Source organism: Mus caroli, unplaced genomic scaffold (genome assembly GCF_978045245.1).
Source record: "Mus caroli unplaced genomic scaffold, Mus_caroli_1 scaffold_1, whole genome shotgun sequence".
Taxonomy (NCBI): Eukaryota; Metazoa; Chordata; class Mammalia; order Rodentia; family Muridae; genus Mus; species Mus caroli.
Window position 1 is genome coordinate 179,615,362 of NW_028227256.1, and position 18,423 is coordinate 179,633,784.

Here is an 18,423-nt window from a genome sequence, read left to right on the forward strand (position 1 = left end):
TCGGCACCCATGTTAAAGTGCACCTGAACCCCAGGGCTAGAGATAGAAACAGGTAGGTCTGGGGGCTTGCTGGTCAGTGGTATAGCCCAAGCCATTGAGCTCCAGGTTCAGTGAGAGACCTGTCTCAATTATAATAATGATGATAATGAGCGGATTAGGCTAGGGAGAGTGCTACACACATGTGTACACACACCCACACACATACACACATGGGCAAGAGTATGTGTGCACTCACACACACACAAATATACACTGCACATACATGTAAATATTTCACAGCATCAGCTCATAAATATTTCATAGTACCAAGTCAATAACCTGAATCGTATATTGACACTCAGATCCGATGGCAAGAAACAATCAACGAGATAGACTGCAAGCTGAAAGGCGTCTGTGGTGACACACTCCTTTCGTCCGCGTGCCTCGCCTACATCGGAGTCTTAACGCCAGAGTTCCGAGAGCTGGTGATTCAGAAATGGAAAGACTTCTGCACGCTGGCAGAAATCATCTTGTCACCCAATTTTTCCTTAATTGACGTGATGGCAGAAAAAAATGAGGTAGTAACATAATTCTATTATCCAAGTAAGCGGCTGCAGGTGGGGTTGGGTTGGAGGAGTGTGTGTAGGGGTTGTTTTTTGTTTTGTTTTGTTTTGTTTTTTTAATCCTGGATATTTTCCTTAAATTATTATGACAAATGAAAGTATTGCAGTTTTCGGCCTTTTCTTTCTCCTTTTTTACATCCAGACCTAACACCTCAGTTTTCTCTATCTATCCCGTTTCCCATTGTCTAATAAGATCTGGAGAATATTCTTCCTATTGCGCTCCTACGAGTCCGTTGAAATGAATCTAGCCAGTTCCTCTCTCTAACACTCCATGTATTAATAAATTTAGTGCCATTATTGAATGGGTGCATTCTTAGCCAGAGCCCAAAGCACGGCCTATATTTACCAGTATATCTGTTATCTATGTATATAAGTCCTTTGGAGGTATTTAACAGATTGAAAAGGAGAAATGGCTGCCTTTTAATCCTCAGCATTTTTAGATCGGCTGCTTCAGTAATATCTCTGCAAGCATGGGGCTCTCAACCATGAGGTGTTAGGAGGAAACAGCAGCCTCTTCGTTTCATAATGAGTAACGGTCTGAGCCCAAACATACCATGATCACATTAGATGTACGTGAACTAAATGCTCCAGTCAAAAGTCTAGAGCTGTAAGAGCTTGGAATCGTTCATATCAATACACAAAACAGAAGCCACATGTCGCTTAGAAAGAACACATCTAAAATAGTAGGACTGAGTTGTTTTTTTTTTTTTTAACAAGGAGAAAACGATCCACAGATTACAAACAAAAAGTGAAATGGTCTCTGTGGCCCAGAAAAGAGGACTGAAGTTTAAAAAGTTTCTTACTTTGAACTAAGGGATGGGTTTGATTCTCCTGAACTATATTAAACAATTCTAAACTTGTATACTGATGACATGACTTCGAATATTAAGCAAACATTTCCTGAAAACTATAGAGAAAACAGATAAAGTACGGAGCTGGTTTGAGTGGTGTCTCCTCAATGTAGCTAAATACTGGGTCCCTAGTTGGTGGCACTCTTCAGAGACGCTCCTCTGAACAGTTGGAGGAAGTTCGTCACTGGAGGTGTGCTTTGAGAGTAAAGGGATTCACTTACGCTTTGCTATCTAGAAGCTTATATCTGAAGAGACGAGCTCTCAGCTTCCTGCTCTGCCGCCACGCCTGAGCTTCATGGGTTTTAGCTGTGAAGAGACACCATGGCCAAGGCAACTCCTATGAGGATAACAGTTAATTGGAGCTGCCTTACAGGTTCAGAGGTTCAGTCCATTATCATCAAGGCAGGAGCATGGCAGCGTCCAGGAGGGCATGGGGCAGGAGGAGCTGAGAGTTCTCCATCTTCATCTGAAGCCTCTAGGAGAAGACTGGCTTCCAGGAAGTTAGGAGGAGGGTTTTAATTTTAAAGTCCAAGATCACAGTGACATACCTATTCCAACAAGGCCACATCTCCAAATAGTGCCACTCCCCAGGACAAGCATATTCAAGCCACCACAGCTCCCCACCGTAATAGATTCATAGCATTCCCCTGTAAAGCCTGTCCTGTAAGTCACGCTGTCGTGTGTTCTGTCAGGGCAGCAGCAGACGTTGGTACCAGGGAGTCAGATGTTTCTGTGAAGAACCAGAAACTGTTACAGTTTTTTGTATAGGATTGTAGGAGGCCCTGAAACTCTGAACTGGAAAAGCAGTTCAATGCTGCAAGCAGAGCTTAATGATCCATGCTAACAGGGACCATCAGACAGACAGAAATACTGAGAGCAAAGAGGACTGTCAAGGCTCAACAGACTTCAGAGGGGACAGAGGACTTTCATAGCAGTGAGGATGGAAGCCATCCCAGTGAGAGTTGAGTGAAGGATCAGGCTGTCTTCTGCCCAGGTCCTGAGAATTTGTCCAACACAGAACTGAAAAGCAGTGGAGAAAAAAGGAGACCTGGAAGCTTGGTGTTGCTGTAATTGTTAAGGAAACTTATACTGGTAAGGGGAGGCCCACAACAAAGAGAAGGGAGCCAGAGGGCAAGACCCCAACAAAGGGAGGGAGCCCCTAGGGCAAGTCCCCAACAAGCTGACCTTTCAGCTCACGAAAACAAAGTCCTGAAGGAGGTTTCTGATTCTAGAAAGCAGCTGCTAACATTCTTCATGGGGACCAGGGTCCATCCAGAGGCAGCCAATCTGACAGTGTAGCCCACAGGGTGCTGTGCTGGCTTTAGAGGCATGAGGGATACAGGAGTGGAAGGGTTGTGAACTCTTCCTTCACAGTTTCGTTCAACCACTGAGGCCACTGATCAGAGAGTCAAAATGAACCTATCAGAATATACACAAAACTTGAAAAAGGAAACCGTAAGTTCCCAGGATAAATTTTAAGAACAAAAGTCATGTCAAACTCAAAACTTGGAAAACTCACTATTCTAAATCATTCAGTTCTTCCCAAACTCATCTAAATCCTAGCCAACATCCGAGCACAGTGTGTGTCCTGATCCCTGACTTCAGAGTTGTAAGAGAGGATAAAAATCCAAAATATGTACCAGGTGTGGTGGTGCACACCTTTAATCCCAGCACTTGGGAGGCAGAGGCAGGCGGATTTCTGAGTTCCAGGACAGCCTGGTCTACAAAGTGAGTTCCAGGACAGCCAGGGCTACACAGAGAAACCCTGTCTCCAAAAACAAAAACAAAAGCAAAAACACCATCGAGACCATGCTGTAAATAGCTATTCATCAAGCTATGAAGGATTGAGAGTCACATTAGAGCTGTGCAGTTATGAGAGTGGAATTCTTTAAGCCAATACAAAGTATACCTAAGAGCAGATTGAATGAACCCTACAGTACCAAAGACATCAGCATCACAGCAAAGGCCATGGCACACGCAGCACAAAGGAGATGGTGCCGGGCAATTGAATATCTATTTTTTTAATAAAACAGTATTTCATATCACATTCAAAAATGTGGTTGTACTTAAGTTCAGTTGCCTAGATGTGAAACACAAATTAAGCTCAATTTAGGACATGTGCTTGGCCCTAAGTTAAGAAAAAAGAAGATTTCTTTTTTTTTTTTTTTTTCTTTTTTTGGTTTTTTGAGACAGGGTTTCTCTGTGTAGCCCTGGCTTGTCCTGGAACTCACTTTGTAGACCAGGCTGGCCTCGAACTCAGAAATCCACCTGCCTCTGCCTCCCAAGTGGTGGGATTAAAGGCGTGCACCACCACGCCCGGCAAAGATCTCTTAAATAGAGACTCAGCACTTAAGAGCATCAGCTGCTCTTCCAGAGGACCAGGGTTCAATTCCCAGAACCCTCATGGCAACTCACAACTGTCTGTAACGCCTGTTCCAAGGAATCCGACACCCTCCTACAGATGCGCACGTGCGTGCGTGTGTGTGTGTGTGTGTGTGTGTGTGTGTGTGTGTTTAACACCTGTTCCAAGGAATCCGACACCCTCCTACAAATGCGCTCGTGTGTGTGTGTGTGTGTGTGTGTGTGTGTGTGTGTGTGTATGTATATAGTCAAAACACCAATATATATATTGGTGCATGTCATAGGCACCTCTGGACTTTAAGTCTCAGTTTCCCCACCTGAGAAATTAATGAGAAAATTAATGAGATTCAATGCAAGTGCTTGATAGGTTACGGTTATAAAATAGAGTTCCTACTGTTAGTTTTCATAGCTCTGCATGAAAAATCTCACATATATATATGAGATTTTTCTCATATATATATGTGTGTATATATATACATATATATGAGATTTTTTAAATCTCTTAAATAAATTTAGCCATAATAGAAAAATATCTGACCAGTTACATTAAAATGTAGACCTTTACTCATCAGAAGATAAAATCAGTGTGCTGGAGAAGTGGCTCAGCACTTAGGAGCATGAGCTGCTCTGCAGAGAACCCAGGTTTGGTTCCCAGCACCCGCATGGCAGTACACAAGCATCTGTAAGGCCAGCCCCAGGGGATCAAATGCTCTCTTTGAACCTCTGAGAGTACTGTAGTCACATGGTACACATGCACACATGCAGGAAAACTCATATATAAAATACAAATAAATTTTATTTATATTTAATAATTAGAAAATGACAGATCTTGAAAATAAGACACAATTAAGATGATATAAAATAGCCATGCATGGTGGCACACATCTTTAATCCCAGCACTTGAGAGGCAGAGGCAGGTGAATCTCTGAGTTTGAGCAGTCTGCTACATGGTGAGGTCTAAAGCAGCCAGAGCTACCATAGAGACACTCTGTCTCAAAAAAAAAAAAAAAAAAAAAGTTATATAGGTAGGCCAGAGTCCAACTGTCACTTTGTCATATGAGTTTTAAAGAGCTCTGTCCAGTGTATAAGCTCAGTTGACCCATAGGCCACAGGATTGAATTTGCAGCTCACAAGGACAGTATGCAAGTAGCCAATAAGCACAAAGCACATTTAGCTGCTGCTCTTCACTGTGGGGCTATAAATCAAGTCCCAAATAAGATACCAAGTGGCAGCTACCACAGGGCAAACAGAAAACCCTCATAGCTGTTGTTGAGACTATAAAATGCTACAGTTATCTTTAAGCTGATACTACTCATATATATATATATATATATATATATATATGTATATATATATATACTCATATATATATATATGAGTACACACACACATATATATACACACACATATATATTCTCTCCCCCCCCCCTCTCTCCTGTAATCCAACATTCATCTCATAGTATTTTACCTAAACGACATGTATACAAGTCCAGAATGGCAGACACACTTGTAACCCCAGCACTTGGGCAGAGATAAGAAGTCTGTGGGTTCAAGCCTGGGCTACAGAATAACACTTTCTCAAAAGAAAAAGAGAAAGGCATACATAACTGGGCATGTTCTTCAAAGAATTATTCATGCCCGTCAGATAAGTCCAACTGCCTTTGGATAAAGAAATCTTAATAAGCTCAAAAGTTATAATGAGAAAGAGTAAGCCTAACACACAAAGTGGATGAGGCCAGATATTAACAAAATCACTGAGATTCTATTTATCTAAAGCCAAGAGGTTAAAAAATAAATGGTGCCATTTTAAAAGATACCAGTAAAATGAGAACAGTGTTGCGTGAGTATTAGCTTCGGAAGAAATAGAAACTGGTCTGGAGAATTCATCTGTCATCACCCCTGTGAGGTTCACTCCCGTCTTGTCTCAGCAGCTTGAGAAGCCATCTTACTCTCCTTAGATTCCTCGGGGTTCCTCCCATCTCCTTCAGGCAGAACTCACCAGCATGCAGTTCTTCATAGGCTGGCCCCTACACAGGAGAAAAACCCCTTGTTCCACCTAGAACCAAAAGGCCCCTTGCCTTTCCCAGGGAAACCCTGTTCCTGTAGCCAGCAGCGTCCCTGGTATCCGTTCCTTCTCTCACCTCCTCCGGCTCCATTGACTTTTTCTTCTTAGCACACTAAGACTGCAGGGAAACCGGAGTGAGAAGGGAAAGGAGGCTGTGAGATGAGCGAGAGGCTCATCGAAACAGAGGTAGCCCGGAGCCTGGTCCTAGCTGCTCCTCATGCTGGCATGTCATAGGCACATCTCTGGACTTTCAGTCTCAGTTTCTCCCCCTGAGAAATTAATGAGATTCAATGCAAGTGCTTCATAGGTTAGGGTTGTGAAATAGAGTTCCTACAGCTCTGCGTGACTGTGTGTTTCCTACATGCAGAGAGTCTGAAATCCTGGAAGTGGGCCACTGCCTATATGTCTCTTTTCTGTTCCCACCATGTCTTAAATTACTCATCATAACAAAAATCCAACTTGCTTTAAACTGTTTGTTCCCTCTGTCATTTTACGGGGTGTTTATCTAAAAGCAATGGTTGTGACACATCTTTCATGACCTGACTTCAGGTTTGCTGGAGCTTCGGAAATGGTGAAGATACTAGCATTTCTATTTCAGATTCGCCGGTGGCATAATCAAGGGCTGCCTCTTGGGCAGCATTTGGCAGAAAATGCCATTTTGATGAAAAGGACGAAGCAGTGGCCACTGGTGATCGACCCGCACAAGCAAGCACTCCACTGGATCCGCCAGATGGAAGGGCCCAGGCTGCAAGAGATTTCCGCTCAAGATAGCAATTACATCAAAAAACTGGTGATGACCATGCAAGCAGGAGAACCTGTCCTCCTGCAGGTATGTGGACCATGGAGCCTGACTCCTCCTTGCTACAGCAGGCCATGTTATTTATTATACACAGTGAGCACAAAGACTAGAGGTGCCAAGTGTCTAGGTCTTTGTTAAATAAATGTATACAGAATTGCACTTATACACATGCACTGTACTTGTGAAATATATATGTCCACATGTGCACATAGTCCAGTACTTTCATGCATTGGATATGTGTTATATATGTGCACACATACACACATATGCACATATGCACATGGTTTAGTTCTCTTATCTCTGTCTTTCTCTGCTGGCATCAGCAATGTGTCTTTTCAACTAATTTACTTAAGATGATTGTGTGTGTGTGTGTGTGTGTGTGTGTGTGTGTGTGTGTGTGTGTCTACTGGATTTTTTTCAGAATGTCCCTGAAACATTCCCTCCCAATTTGAGGGCAATGCTAAAGAAGGATATTTGCCAGAAAAGAGGGCAATGTTACATCAAAATCGATGACACTGAGATTGAATTCAATGAAAAGTTCAGGTAATGTCTCTCATAGTCAAATCTAGACATTTCTTTTTAAATAAGTCACATTGAAAGCCATGTGCTTCAGTTCTGGTGAGCCTAATCCTGAGGGAGAAGGGTCATTGTATCATGAACATTCCTTTGGGTTTTGTGGGTTGTGGCTGCCACCCACATTCAGAAATGAGAGTGGGTTTTATCAGTGTTGTCAGACTGAAGGGAACTGTAACTCAGACCTGAGCTGAGCAGGAAGTCACGAGGCTGGAAAGCCTGACTCTCTTAGCAAAGAGGTCTGATTTGATTCCCACAGACAACACAGATAACACAGCACGATAAGCTTTGGCCACTTTAAGAAACAAAAATCCAGCCGGGTAGTGGTGGCGCATGCCTTTAATCCCAGCACTTGGGAGGCAGAGGCAGGCAGATTTCTGAGTTTGAGGCCAGCCTGGTCTACAGAGTGAGTTCTAGGACAGCCAGGGCTACACAGAGAAACCCTGTCTCGAAAAAAAAAAAAAGAAAAAAAAGAAACAAAAATCCAGGGCTGACACCTTGGCTCAGTCCATGAAGTATTTGTCGTGACGCACGACCATCTGGGTTCAGAACACGCATGTGTAAAGCGTGAGGTATCCTTGTAAACTCCGCAGTGGGAAGGCAGAGACAAGACAATCCCTAGAGTTCAATGACCAGCCATCCTCACCTACTGAGAGATCCTGCCTCGGGAAATAAGGTGGAGCGCATCTGAGGAAAATTACTTGAAGTCAGACAGACACACACGCACACACACACACACACACGCACACGCACACACATACACACACTTCCCTACACAACACATACAAGCAAACACACATAAATGCATATTTGATATTTGGAACAAGAAGAGATGTTGCTTAAGGAGGTAGGAAACTGGGGATCCTTGGCAGCAGCAGAGACCTCACCTCAGATGAACAGTAACTAAAGTGCTGGGTTTCTAGACAGTCAGCAACCAACAAAGCCACAAGGGCTGGGGACTTCCAGGACCCTTATCTCTCGAACTCAAACCCTGAATTCCATGGGAAGCAGCAAGGGTGAAGAAATGCATTCCTGGCTCCTGGGTGAAACGTAAGAGGAGGAGGCAAACGGAGCTCCCGTGCAGCAAGAGCAGCCCACAAGGCTGTGGCATCATCAAGGGTCCTTATCTAGGGGCTCATCCAGGTCACCCACTCATCTCACCCACAGCGGGTACATATGCCTCCCTAGCTTTAAGAAAGATAGCAAGAAGACAGAACAGTAACCAGTGCCCCTAAATACATCTGATGTTTTGGTCTCTGACCAGGACTGAAGTGTGGTTAGAACCAGGGCTGTTTCTGGTCTCTTTTCAAGGGCAAGAATCAACTCTGTTCAATTTTTAGGTCCTTGTCCCTAAACTGCCTGGCAGTCAGGCTTCTCTACTAGGAAGCCACCTCCCCACTCTGAGCCAACTTCACGAATAGCTGTTGGAGGTGACATTCGACATCACAGAAACACAGTTTCTAGGAGAGAAGCCCTTTGGGTCCTGTGAGACTGTTGCTTCTTTGTGAGCAGAAACAGGAGAGGCAGAGCAACTGTGGCCAACTGATACCAAGAATGGATTTCTTCCAGAGGGTGGGAAGAGGGTGCTGGTTTAAAAGGCAAGACTTGGGAACAGAACTCTACTCTCTGGCCATGCCCCAGCCTCAGCCTTACCTTTTAAAAATAGAGTAGAGCACGCCCCTGCTCTAGTTAGTTGCTACATAAACAAGCTAAAACCTAGAATCTCAGTCCTCACAGCTTCTCAAAGCCACCCTCCCCTCCTCTCTGCCCAGGTGCTCTTCAGCCAGAGTCCAGAAAGTCCCAGCTGACACCTCTTGACCCAATCCCACTGTCTTATGCCCTCAGCAAAGAAGCCATTCTTCACAATGATCTAGTGGCATCAAAACTCCTGTGACCATTTATTTGTCTTTCCCCCTGCCTTAGATTAAATAAATCTAGTAAGGATATCATTCATGGCTGTTTTTAAAGTCTAAATACAGACTTGTTCACATAGTACAAACCAAGAGCATACACTGAGCTCAAAGATGAATAACACTACAAATGGATCTTTTCACTTCTAGGAAAATACCATTTATATATTATTTAAACATTTCGTTTCATTGTTTTCTTCTGCAAGCTCTTTGAATAACTAGTATTTTTCTCATTTTTAGGTTGTACTTATCTACAGAACTAGAAAACCCCAATTTTTTTCCATCCGTTTATAACTTTGTTACTATTATCAACTTCACTGTAACATTCCAAGGTTTGCAAGATGAGCTCCTATCTACAGTAGTAAGTCATGAAGTTCCTCATTTAGAAAATCAGCGTGCCCAGTTATTGGAGAGTATTTCTCTTGATGCTATAACTCTGGAGGAGCTGGAGGATAAAACATTGACCTTACTCCAGAAAACAGAAGGTGAGGAAGGAAGCTTAGTACTATCAAGAGACTTAAAAAGTCAAGGGAAAGGCATGAGTTTATTTTCTGACTGGTACCAACCATGCCAAGCCTCCATTAGTACCAGATAACCAGTCGGAACAGGCGAGCCCTGCGCACTTCTATGAGTCACAACGTGAACGCTGATGTTCAGCTTCGACCCTAACTCTGTCTGCTCACATCCGACCACCAAAGACTACACCTAAAACTGTAAGCAAATCTTAGCAGGGCTGATTGACTCCCTCCCAGTGCTGGATTCTCTCCAGGCATCTCCCAGCTACTTCACACCTCAGGGCTGGCTGCAGACGCCAAAAGAGAGGGTCAGCAAGTGTTAACCCTAAAGGACCTTTCACAGAGAACAATCATGTTAAAATATGGTATTTATTAGCAAAGAAGGCAAAATTGTTTTCCTTGTGCTGGAAGAATATCTAAGAATATCTTTTGTAACAGTAAAACATAAGTTTGTGCTAACTTCCTGGCTCACACTGCTGTAACTGTGCCGAAGCCGACCAGAATGAAGCACTGTCTATCTGACCCTGAACTGCATCTTAGCTTGGGTCTCGTTAGGAGACATGGTATGTTTCTCAAATAAAATAGTTCTCGAGGTTACATGTAGATAGAACTTGTACTTCTTTTTTTTTAAAGATTTATTTATTTATTATATGTAAGTACACTGTAGCTGTCTTCAGACACACCAGAAGAGGGCATCAGATCTCATTACGGATGGTTGTGAGCCACCATGTGGTTGCTGGGATTTGAACTCTGGACCTACAGAAGAGCAGTCGGGTGCTCTTACCCACTGAGCCATCTCACCAGCCCCAGAAATTGTATTTCTTTCTCTTGTTTTTTTTTTAATCCAAATGTCCAGTGAGGCACTTGACTGACCTGGAATGTCACAGACAGGTTCTGCCTGCTATTTTTTTAGGATCCAAGTAATCCAGGCTAGCCTCGAGGTGACATTCCTTCTGCCGGAGCCTCCTGGGTGCTGGAGTTGGAGCCTGAGACCGACCCCCATGCAGATTTACTTTTACTATTCACTGTAATTAATTAATTACTGTTGGTCTAATAGAAAGGGGGCATGGCCTGGAATAAAAGCCTGGTGGTACCAGATCCTTTACCAAAATAACCTAAAACCCAGGAAGCTGGAGAGATGACTCCGCAGTGAAAATCACGGCTGCTCTTCAGAGGACCTGGGTTCGGTTCCCAGCACCGACCTGTCAGCCCACAAGCATCTGTAAACTCAGTTCCAGGGGCTCTGATGCCCTCTTGTGATCTAAATGGGTGCTGTACTCACATGGTACACAGACATGCATGCAGGCAAAACATTCATATGTGTAAAATAAAAATAAACAAATCTTTAAAAATTAAAAAACAAAAATTCATCAATAGTATCAAAAGTATGGCTACAATTTTTTTGTCTCATAATGTCTTGTCAGGGCATCTTATTTATTTGTCTGTTTATTTTTTATGCTTCAGCTCCTTTGCAAATATACTATGGTTTCTGGTTTCGTGGTTCTCTGGTATTCTTGACTGTGCAAATGAGTGGGTCTCGGTGTTCTCCTCTGTGGTCCTGTGCCTTCTCTGGGGCTCTGTTTGTTCTGTTTTCTTTTATCCCTATTGTAACATCTTCATTTTTATTTTACTTTATTACATTTTATTTTATTATTATCATCCCTTAGAAGCCAGTTTGTTTTCTAATGAGAGACAGAAAGGGGTGCGCTCACATGGGAGGGGAGGTGGGGAGCACCTGGGAGAAGAGGGGAGACTATACCTGAGATATATCAGGAAAAAAGGCCATTTTCAGTAAAAGAAAAAAAAACCTTGACGGGGTTTGAAATACTTCTGGGTGCTCTTCAGTGTACATCCAGGGTACCAGTTGATCTAACGTGATACACAGGCACAGGCACAGGCACTGACATTCTCTGAGCCACTCAAATGGAACAAGTGAAAATATTTTAATGCCCATCAGAGAAGCACATGCATCTATTGTGCCTTCATATTTTTATATTTATGCCCTGCCAGGCTTTTGTTCTATTAGAGTATTGAGATAATTTTAGCTGCTAACATTTACTAAAATGATTTTTAATTTAAAAAATCCTTTTTAAGTGTTTTATTTTATTTTGTAATGATGTGTTTGAGGGGAGTGCACAGGTGCCTACAGAGCCCAGAAGAGGAGATAGAGGGGGATCTGAGCCAGGAACTGGGCATGAGTGCTGAAAACAGAACAGTGGCCTCTGCGAGAGCGTCATATGCTCTGAATCCATGAGCTGCCTCTCTAGTGCCCATAACTGTTCCCTAAAAATAGAAGTAAAAAGCCAAGTGTGGTGGCACAGTCCTTTAATACTTGGGTCTCAGTGAGTTCAAGATAAGTCTAGTCTACATTGCAATATAGGTCTCAAAAAAAAAAAAAAAAAAAGGAAGGAAGGAAGGAGAGCAACGAAAGAAAGAAAAGAAAGTTTGTAATGAGAATCCGAGAGGTCCCTTGAAATAAGGAAGTGGGAAGGAAGAATCCCTCGGTCTAGTGTGCTGCTTGTTCAAGAGTGGCAATCTGCTAGCAGCTGAGGGATGGCCCTCACTGGTCAAACGAAAATAGCAGAGTGTATTACAGAAAATAATAGTATGCTTGCTGTGGTCTGGATTGGGGGATGGGCTAGTGAGCAAACCCCAGGGTCTTGTACATGCAACCACTGAGCTACATCCCCAGCCTCTGTGCATGTGGGGTGTGTGTGTGGTCAAATGTATTGTTTATGAAGAAGTTGTCACTTACTACGTTCCTATATTAAAAATAGAATTCAGAAAGAGAGTTTTTAAAAAGGAGTGGGGAATGGAGCCTGCGTACTGCCAATCCGACTTCGTATAAACGTGGCATATTCGTTTCAAAATGGTCAGAGTAACACTTCTCTGAAGTCCGTGCCCATGACTGGCTCTGTCTTTACTTTTTCTGAGCTCCTCCTTCTTTCCTAACCCTCACGTTTCATCCTAAATTAAACTTACTTTAATGAAACTTCCAACTCAACAAAACCGACAAACAGCCCACAGTGAAAATCCTCACAACGCCCAGACCAGGGAAGTTGCTATTTCAAGAGGTTTTCATTCAAATTCATGTTTTGTTCATTTTTAGGAAGTGTGTTGGATGATGAAGAGATTGTAGAAACCCTGAGAAAATGCAAAATGACTTCAAATGAGATTTCCAAACGTATCAAAGAAACGGAAAAGGCGGAAAGCAAAATTCAAGCAACGCGCAAGAACTACCTCCCTATCGCCACTAGGGGCGCCCTGCTTTACTTCGTGGTGGCCGGCCTCTCGCAGGTGGAGAAGATGTACCAGTTCTCCCTGGAGTGGCTCCGGCGGGTTTTTGTTTCCTTTATAGTTTCCAAAACCAAAGAAGAAAAGCATGATTGGAAGACAGATGAGACTTCTCAGGAAAAAGCCGATGAGGTCTCCCTAAGTTCCTCAGAGCAAGAGAATCTGGAGAGTGAGAGAATTCCCTTAGCCGAGAATATCAAAAGTTCAATAGAAACGCTGACAAGAAATGTGTTTAAGGTAAGCTACCCAGTCACGGTGGGTTTCCCCAGCACTGCCTCCCAGGCTCGGGTGACTGTCGTGGTTTCTGTAGGTGGTCTCTTCAGCACTATTCAATGAGCATAAGCTCTGCTTCTCCTTCGCACTTTGCACCACCATCATGAGAGGGAATTCCAGCGACACTCTGATGGCAGACGACATAGGATCTCTACCAGAAGAGGAATGGAACATCTTTTTATATACCGGCATTTTGATAAATATTAAAAATATACTATCCAAGCCTAGACTTAATAGTAAGTAGTACAAGTAATTTCTCTGGATATCTTTAAAAAACAACAACAACAACACTAAAATAGGTTTTCTTGTAAAATATTAGAAGGTTTTGTGGGTTTCTACTCTGTAATTGAGGCAAGTTCTATATCAGATTCGCCAATGTATCACACACAGTGCTTCATTTGTTTGCTTGTGAGAAAACATCTCACTATGTAGCCGGGCTAGCCTAGATCTCATGAACCCCCTGACTCATTTTTGAATGAGTGAGTGAGTTAGTGAATAAATAATAAATAGATTGTAGCTGGCAAGATCGTGGTGGTCTTACTGTAAAGCACTAGTCATAGTGAATAGGGACACACATTGATTACCATGTCATCAGGCCGCTTCCTGGATAATATTTCTTTACTTACTATTGAAAACTTGAGCCATAAAGCATAAGAGTGGCCCCCTGAGGCCTATCTGTTTGAATGTTTGGTCTCCAGTTAATGGAACTGTTTAGAAAGGATTAGGGGGTGTGGCCTTGTGGGAGGAGCTGTGTCATTGAGGGTTTAAGGTTTCAAAAATCCATGCCAGGCCCACAATCTCCCCACTCCCCTTTCTGTCTGCTGCCTGTGGATCAGGATATAAAGCTCTCAGCTACTGCTGCAACCCCATGCCTGTCTGCTTCCTGCCATAACGATCATGGGCTGACCCTCTGAAACTGTAAACAGACTTCTAATTAAATGCTTTATTTTAACAGAGCTGCCTTGATCATGGTGTCTCTTCCCAGTAATAGAACAATAAGTAAGACACTGTACTTATATAATGACTGAATGTTTTCTCTTTTCTTTTTACTTTGTTTTGTTTTGTTTTTCAAGACAGGGTAAATTTAGCTGTCTTGGAGCTCATTCTGTAGACCAGGCTGGCATCAAATTCAGAACTCAGAGATCAGCCTTCCTCTGCTTCCCAAGTGCTGGGATTAAAGGTGTGTGCCACCACTGCTCACCAGGACTGAACCTTTTAAGCTCTGTGGTGTAGCAACGTCAATGCTGAGAGGGAAATGTGTGATATAAATATATAAAAATAGATCTCAGGAGTGGAGAAATGACTCAACAGTGAGAGGAAATTCTGCTCTTGCAAAAGACTCCGGTTTGGTCCCTAGTATCCACCTCAGGCAGATCACAACTGCATATAACTCCAGTTCCATGACGATCCAATGCCTGTCAGTACCTGCACATATATGCATATACCCTCATACAGGCAGACACACATACCAATACTTTTAAAACTGAAAATAAATGTTTAAAAAAGAAAAGATCTCTGATCAGCAGAAGGAAAAAGATTCTACCTCAAGAAATGGATTTTTTTTTTAAAGAGTACCAAGTGAAAATCTCCCACGTTCTCATTTAAAATGCGTTATCAGACTGCAGACAGTACCACTGGATATTTTGTTCACATAAAGACAGATAAACAAAGGGGCTAGGAAGAGCTAAGCGGTTAAGAGCACATACTGCGCCTAAAGAGGGCCCAGGTTTGGTTGCCAGCACCCACACTGGAAGGCTCACAACTACCTGTGACTCCAGCTCAAGGAGATTTGACGCCCTCTTCTGACCTCTGAGGGCACCTGCACTCTCCTGCATGTTCTTCCACACAGACATGCACATATATACATACATTTAAAATAAAATTTAAAATAATTTAAAATAAAATATTTTAAAATTAAAATAAATCCTAAAAAAAAGAAGTCAATGCCATAGAATAAAGAGCCCAGAAATTAACTCTCATATATTTGCGTTCGGTTATTGGGAAAATGGAAGGAGCACATATCAAAGGCTGAAGTTGGACCTTTATTTATTCCAAACACTAGCATTCAGTCTAAAAGGATTAGAGGTGTAAATATAAGGCCTGAAGCTATAAAAGTTCCAGCAGAGGGAGGCAATGGCTCACTTGGCAAAGTTCCTTCTGTGCAAACATGAGTGACTAAGGGCAGACTCCCAGCACCTAAGCCAGGCACAGTCATGTGTTCTTGTAGCCAAACTCATCAGCCAGCCAGTGGCTCTGTGAGCTTCAGGTTCACTGAGAGATGCTGTTTTAAAACAGAGATGGAAAATGGCTGAGCAAAACTGCCAGCCACCAATCTCTGGCCACTGCTGGTGCACACATGTGCAAGCACATCCACACATACATATCACACTCACATACCACATACACATGCACACACATACACCACACATACACACACACCACTCACACCACACACACACATATCACATTCACACACCACACACACACCACCACCACATACATGCATACACACACCACATATACACACATACCACACTCACACACCACACACACACATATCATACACACCACACACACATGCCACCAACACACATGCACGTATATACACCACACATACACATTCACATACATACATACATAGCACACACACTACCATACACACTTTTTTTAAAAGATCTAACAGGTGACAAAGAAAAAGATCTATATTATTCTATATATATTAATATATATAGAATATATTATATATATTATAATAGTGGTATTAGTCACTAGTACAAAACACCTAAAGAAATAATTTGAGGAAAGAGGAATTATTTAGGTTCACCCTTTGAAGGGTTGTTACACTTTCAGGGGTGTCAATCTGAGACTGAGAGCAGGGCCTTTCCACACGGCTCCTTCACACCCCAGTGGATCAGGGAGCAGCAAGCCTGGGCTAGAACCTGACGCAGAAGTGGACTTTCACTGTTAAGACCCACCCAGCTAGCAGGTCCTTCCTTATAAGTCCCAGAGGTTCCAAACATCCCAGACAGAGCTGCTGGCTAAGGACCATCCTTGCACATGTGTACCTGTGAGGAACACTGGCTACGGCAGTGGCCTCTAACCTTTATGAACTCCTGGTGGTGGAATTATAAAGATGAAGAATAGAATGACATTTTCCCAAAACATTAAGACAGAAAAATCAGTCAACTCAAAAATCCCACTCCAGGTATATGTGCAAAGGACTGTGGCTGAATCTGGAAGGCATGTTGGAAGTTGTATTCGTAGCAGTGCATTTATGATAGCGGACAGATGTGTGCAGCCATGTGTCTGCCAGTGGATGGATGGATAAGCAAATTCAGGCATTAATGCAATTGTAATGGGATTTAAAAGAAAGGAAATCCCATTAAATATGAGAGTGTGACTGAGCCTTAATGACATTTTTGTTGAATGAAGTAAGATAGTCACAAAAATACAAACTACCACTCTACGGGGTGTCTGAGGATGTCAGTTTACATGAACAGAAGAGGCTGTTGGCCACCAGAACTTGGAGGAGAGGAGTTGTGTGTGACTGTAGGATGGATGTACACAATACTGAGCCCTGTGCCGAAAGGGTTAAAGTGGTCAGCACTGTCATTCCTCCCATAAAAAACGTATCCGGTTAGTAAGTCTGTCTGTCTGTCTATCATGGTTCTGGAGACAGAGCTCATGGCCTCATGCTTGCCAGTCAAGCATCCCGCCATTGAGTTGCGTCCCCAGCCCCTCTAGTTGATTTCTGGATATGAAGCAGCTCTTGGCTCGACAACAAATACCTGCCAGTTATCTCCTCTGTGATGAGTCACTAGAAGGTGCGGGGTTCCTCTGCCCTGTGACCGGTTTCCCTTCTCTCTCAGGTATATTTGAAATACGGAGAAATGACCATCTCCAGTGGGTACCGGACCTGAGGTGGAGGCAGTGCCAGTATATCAGCAATCAAATGGAGCCCTTCTCCCTTCTGTGCACGTCCCTCCTGTCCAATGAACAGCAGTGGAATGCCTTCAGGGATGCTATGGCCGTGTACTCTCTAATGAGCAGGCCTTTCTTCTCAGATGCACCTTTGCCTCAGAAAAAAACCAAATCAGCAAAGGAAGGTAGGGACCCTTAGCTCTTTAACCTATCCTTCCCAGCCGTGTGCATACATGTGCAGATTTTCAGTGTGTGACAGTAGATCATGAGCCTTTGTGCAGTGGCACACACCTCTATTCCCAGCACACAGGAGACAGAGGCAGGTGCATCTCTGAATCTGAGGCCAGCCTGGTCTACAGAGTGAGTTCCAGGGTAGCCAGGGCTACACAGGGAAGCTCTGTGTCAGACAAACAAACCAGAAAGGTAGATCCCACCAAGTGGAAGCAAGGATGTTGCTGGGTTCTGTGTGGCACGTTTGAGTCTGGGCAAGACTCACAGTTACCTTTAGCAAGGGATTTTTCCGAGTTTGGCTGTGTCAGTGAGAAGCTGGTGGGATTTCTGACCTTGGAAACATTGAACACAGCACGCTGGGTGTTCTGAACCTTACATCGGACGGAGCCTTCACAGAGTGCTCCTATGTAGCTTTTAGAACACACAGCCCAATAGGAGAGCATTTGCCAGCGTAGCAAGGTACCCGGGTTCAGCCCCCAGGACATGAAAGAAAGAAAAAGATACCCATGAAAAAACACAATAAACCAGGAGGCAAGAGCTGCACCAGAAGTGGGTCTTTAAAGGCTGCCATTTCGTCATAGCCCCTACTCTTGTTTCTGCTTTGAACTCTGCTCTCTGTTTTTCTCGTCCCTTTTCCCTGTGATACCACCACCCCGCAATCTTTTTATTTTGCAAAGAACTCCAAGTTTACCCAGTCATGATTGAACTTACACATACCGAGGGACTTTTTTTTTTTAATCAGAATATTAGGACATTCAAAAAATGTTTTTAAGTCATCCAAGTTGTACGTAAAGTTAGATGTTGGGTAAATGCCAGGGAACCAGAGCTCGTAACCAGGCCTGGAGGGTGTCCTGCATATAAAGTAAAGAGAGACCATGCAATGAACCTCTGGAAATGTAACATTTAAGTTTTCAAACTTGTTGCAGTCTTGTTTGAGCATCTGTGGGTTTTCATTTCCCAGTGCTTTAGGCATTGTGTGTATAAATCTCGTAGGTAGATGCTGACACTTGACGGAAAGGTGCTGAGGC

General features: G+C 43.2%; 1 protein-coding gene across 1 annotated transcript in view; it reads left to right on the plus strand.

Moving 5' to 3' along the window:
• Dnah14 (dynein axonemal heavy chain 14) overlaps window positions 1-18,423 on the plus strand; it is a 258,755-nt gene that overhangs the window by 204,646 nt on the left and 35,686 nt on the right. The window contains exons 66-72 of the mRNA XM_021185047.2: window positions 342-557; window positions 6,478-6,708; window positions 7,100-7,221; window positions 9,402-9,646; window positions 12,786-13,207; window positions 13,281-13,479; window positions 17,113-17,349. Of these exons, the coding sequence (XP_021040706.1) occupies window positions 342-557; window positions 6,478-6,708; window positions 7,100-7,221; window positions 9,402-9,646; window positions 12,786-13,207; window positions 13,281-13,479; window positions 17,113-17,349 (1,672 nt within the window). The remainder of the gene's footprint in view (window positions 1-341; window positions 558-6,477; window positions 6,709-7,099; window positions 7,222-9,401; window positions 9,647-12,785; window positions 13,208-13,280; window positions 13,480-17,112; window positions 17,350-18,423) is intronic.